General features: G+C 39.6%; 1 protein-coding gene across 1 annotated transcript in view; it reads left to right on the forward strand.

Moving 5' to 3' along the window:
* The window catches only part of NEIL3 (nei endonuclease VIII-like 3 (E. coli)), a 40,835-nt gene that overhangs the window by 19,460 nt on the left and 16,844 nt on the right, over window positions 1-4,531 (forward strand). Inside the window, exons 3-4 of the mRNA XM_004682413.1 lie at window positions 3,095-3,229; window positions 3,844-4,057. Of these exons, the coding sequence (XP_004682470.1) occupies window positions 3,095-3,229; window positions 3,844-4,057 (349 nt within the window). The remainder of the gene's footprint in view (window positions 1-3,094; window positions 3,230-3,843; window positions 4,058-4,531) is intronic.

Consider the following 4,531-nt stretch of genomic DNA (forward strand, 5'->3'; position numbering starts at 1 on the left):
GAACTCATGCGGAAGAGGCCTAGCCTCTTAGTGCTGTGCTTAACCTGCTGGAGGGCCATTTTTTTTACTTTCTATTTTATAAAGATTCTATTTATTTTTTCATAGAAGAACTGAGGTGCAGGTCAGAGGTGTGGGAGGTGAGGGGATTCACCAGAGACAGAGTGGGGCTCAGAACAGGTGAATTTAGTGAAATACATTGCCGAGGGGAACAGTGGCAAAACAGGAGAGGTCTTTTGCACCATGTGAGTCAGCTTCCTGGCTGGGGATCAAACTCAGGGCCTTCTCTGTGTTGGTACTAAGACTTAATCCGTAGGCCACCAGAGACCCTGATTTCTGTTTTAACTCTGAGATGATAATTTTGTTCTTCCACATGTGAATATGTTCCACTTACCCTCCTCCACGCCACCCAAGATTTCTGGCTAAGTATGTTCAACTCATACATGTTTGTCCTGTTGTTCTTAGGAATGTTTGATCACATGATAATTTTTGCAAACAATTGCCTTATCAGCAATGTTAGTGTTAATTAACATGAACTCATATATACTGTTTATCCTTGATTATTTTGATAGCAATTTCCTGGAAGACTATGGCTAGATAAAAGAATATCAATGCTTCATTACTGACTTCTTTTAGGAAGCTATTTCTAACCAGAGGGAATTTTCTTTATATCAATTCAATTTTCAATTTTGTTATAATTTTTTTGTTAGAATGTTGGTTGTGAATGACAGAAATCCAACCCAGGCAAGTTCAGTAATTATGTAAAACAAAAACATGGGATTTCCTTTGATAGCCAAAGATATGCAAGGCTGCCAAGATTCAGGGAAAACTGGAAGAAAGACCAAAAGCTATTTGAACTCTCTTCATTTCTCCCCTCTCTGCCTCACTTATATCTGCCACTGTCTCCCCTCCACAGACAGACTTCTCTTGGCTTCTCAGGTGCCCATGTTGGAAACATTCTCATAAACAGCTTCCATGTTAGATTTTCCAAAAGTGACAGGAACTGATCTCCGTAGGTCCAAAGTCTGCTAAATCTAATTTTGACTACAGTGTCCATTTCTGAGTCATCTGTGTGAAAGGCAAGATGAGGAGAAGACAGAACCCACTGAAGGTTGAGTCCAGTAGCCACCCCTGGCAGACAGAGCCAAAGTCTGTGGAGTGAATGATCTTGGGTACCCAATTGGGATGGGATAGAGGGAGCTTGAGAGGATCAAGAGATAGAAATAACAGCTGGGCCCTCCCTGGTGGCACAACGGGCTAAAGCATAGCACTATGAAGCTCACCACAGCTACTTCAGCACAAGTTCAATCCCTGACCAGGGAGTTGACCCACACAGCACAGCAGACCTCTCCTGTCTCCCCTTCAGCAGTGTAAATCATCAACCTGCCTGTTCTGCTCCCCACTCTGTCTCTGGTGAACACTCACTGCCCCTGCACCTCTGACCTGTACCCCAGTTCTGTATACATAAATAAATCAATCTTTAAATAAAGCAATAAGATCTAATACAACTTTACTAAACAGGTTAGTTATGGTGAAGAATCTTGTGTCAGTGCAGCATGAGCCCATGTATCCTGGTCTGTAAAAGATATTGTAGTTGTTATAACAGCGCAGATCTTACATGCCCCAAAAATAATTGTAATACTGGTACATTTTTCTTACTCCAAGAAGCACTTAAGAATAAAACCCAAAATTGGCTGGTTTATTGGGACTTGGTGATCATAAGATTTAGCTCATTAGTAAACAAAATAAATTAAAATGGAAAAAATCCACGTTATGTGCATTGTCCCTCAATTGCACAAATGAGTAAGACCACACAAGGCATATTTATTTGATCCAGAGTTCTCTTTGGGGCTACTACTGCATTTGATTCGGGTCTTAACCTTTGAGATTGTTTTATGTGGATGCAGTTTCATTATAGAAAGTGATTTAGAATCCACTTTATGAGGCATGCAGCTGAAAAGATTGTAGCTATGATGGCTCTGGGCATGACAGTTGTACACCTTTTGCCAGGGTTGAACCTCCATAAGCTAAATTATGGAGTACTTACAGGAACACATTTTTCCTGTCAGGAACCATGGGGCATGTAAAATGCATTTCTGATTGATAGTTGGACACACAGAGTTTAAAACCCACATTTTTAAAGTTAGACTGGTTAACCTTGTACAATACTATACCATGGTACTTTGGATTTAGATGCTTAGAACAGTAGCATTGGGTCCCAAAAGATTCCTATTTATTAACTCAACAAAGCTTTAAGGAGGAGGATTTGAAAGCCCAAAACAGACTATTTCCTCTCAGACTATTTCCTTTCTTATTTGACCTTTATCATCAAGAGTTCTCATAAAATCACTTTTTTTTTTAAACTGGACATGCTAATCATTCCTATAAAACTGAAAGTTTATGAATTTTTTATTGCAGTATTATGGTTTTCAGGTTAGCCATAAATATTTATAAATCTCCTCTATATAAAGGTAGAAGAAAACTAAAAGAATCAGAGACAATAGCATTTGACTTGTTTTTCTTTTCTTTTTTTTTTGATACGTAAGATCTTGCAAACAAAAAATAATGATAATGTGTCATGATGTAGCCCAAAGCAGGGGAAGAAGAGCTAGTATCGTAAATTGTACATACTCTTTTGAAAGAACTAAACCTTTCCCAACCATTGTAGCTAGAAATAAGGAACTTAAATTTAGTGGCTTTGTAGAAGTTATGAAAACACATACTACAGTCAGTTTAAATTTAGCCTGTCTCATCCCAAAACTTTGAATCTGAGAGACACGAGACTGTTGCTGAATAAAAGACCCTTCATCTGACAAGAAAAGAACAGGGGTGTTTCTTGCGCTTATTGACAAAGCCTTATTATTTCCTAGGCATTTATTTTCTATGTGGGCTAGAAAACTGATTGTCACATCATCTAATTTTTATGAGGATACAAATCCCTAACACACACAAATATATAATATTAGTTACATTTTTCTGCCTTTTAAAAACACCTATCCTGATGAACCTTTGCTTCTCAACTAAAAGTTGAGGAGACAAAGATTTGATACATGATGTACTCTCTCAGTCACTCAAATGGGTTTGATTTTTGTTTCAGAATTCATTTTGGAATGAAAGGCTCCCTCATGATTAATCCACCTGACTATAAAAGTAAAAATGGAATTTCTCCTGTTTTTGAAGTGCAGCTCACCAAAGATTTGATTTGTTTCTTTGACTCATCAGTGGAACTCAGGTAAAAAATAAAAGAAATGTAGAACCAGGGTTCTTAACTGGTCTGGGATGTTGCATGGGGGCATGTCAATAAAGAGGATGTATTGATGGGTGAATGGATGGGTGTGTGGATGGATGATGGATGGGTGGATGTATGGAACGATGGGTGGGTGGATGGATGGATGGAAGGAACGATGGGTGGGTGTGTGGTTGGTTCGGTGGGTGAATGGGTGGGTGGATGGATGGATGGGTAGGTAGATGGATAGTGGATGGGTGGATATATGGAATGATGAGTGGGCAGATGGTTGGATGGAAGGAACGATGGGTGAGTGTGTGGTTGGGTGGGTGCATGAATGGATAGGTGGATTGGATGGATGGGTGAGTGGATGGATGGATGTATGGAATGATGGGTGGGTGGGTGGATGGATGGATGGATATATAAATGATTTGTAAGTGCTAGAACCTCAACTTAACCTTCAGAAAAATAGTTTGTTAGGGACTTTGCTGTTTGGTTATCTAACTTTTATTCCTGACTAACATAAAGTGTGTCTATTTTTATCACATCACACTTTAAATGACACTTTGTGAAATTGTAACCAGAATTATGATTCATGTGTTTTATATTCTTTTCTATAGAAACTCAGCAGAAAGCCAACAGAGAATAAGAATGATGGAGGAATTAGATGTATGTTCACCTAAATTTAGTCTCACAAGAGCTGAAAGTGAAGTTCAAAAGCACAAAGGACGGATGCTCTGTGACGTGTTAATGGATCAGAAAGTGCTGCCTGGAGTAGGGAACATCATCAAAAATGAAGCTCTTTTGGACAGTGGTCTCCACCCAGCTGTTAAAGTAGGTTATGGGCATTTTTTCCAATGATTTCTACATTTTTAAATACTATGGGAAGTCAACATGGACACTTAGATTTCCATAGCAGTATCATTTGCCCCACACTGTGAGTCCTCCTTCAAGTCGTTGCTCATGTCAGCCCCTCAAGGAACACTTCAAATGTCTGTCAGTCTCGACTTCCCCCCTATTCCAAAGCTTCGAAAACTCACTTTGCTTTTCATTTCCTCCACGCCATTTTTCAATTTCCAAAGTAACCTAATTTTCACTATTAGATTTCTTGTTTAGATTCTGTCTCCTCTCCCTGGCAGGCGACCTCTCTGGGGAAAGGGTCAGTTCTGCTCCCTGACGGGTGGAGTGGGGAGGAAGTCTCTCGAATGGTGTCTGGCACATGGTTGGCGGTAGACTTGTTTCGGTTGAGGGAAGCCTACAACTTTCTTTTTGTGTCTGGCATGATTCAATTCACATTCTACACATACT

The sequence above is a fragment of the Condylura cristata genome, unplaced genomic scaffold (genome assembly GCF_000260355.1).
Source record: "Condylura cristata isolate star-nosed mole 26May11 unplaced genomic scaffold, ConCri1.0 scaffold00014, whole genome shotgun sequence".
In the NCBI taxonomy this organism is placed as follows: Eukaryota; Metazoa; Chordata; class Mammalia; order Eulipotyphla; family Talpidae; genus Condylura; species Condylura cristata.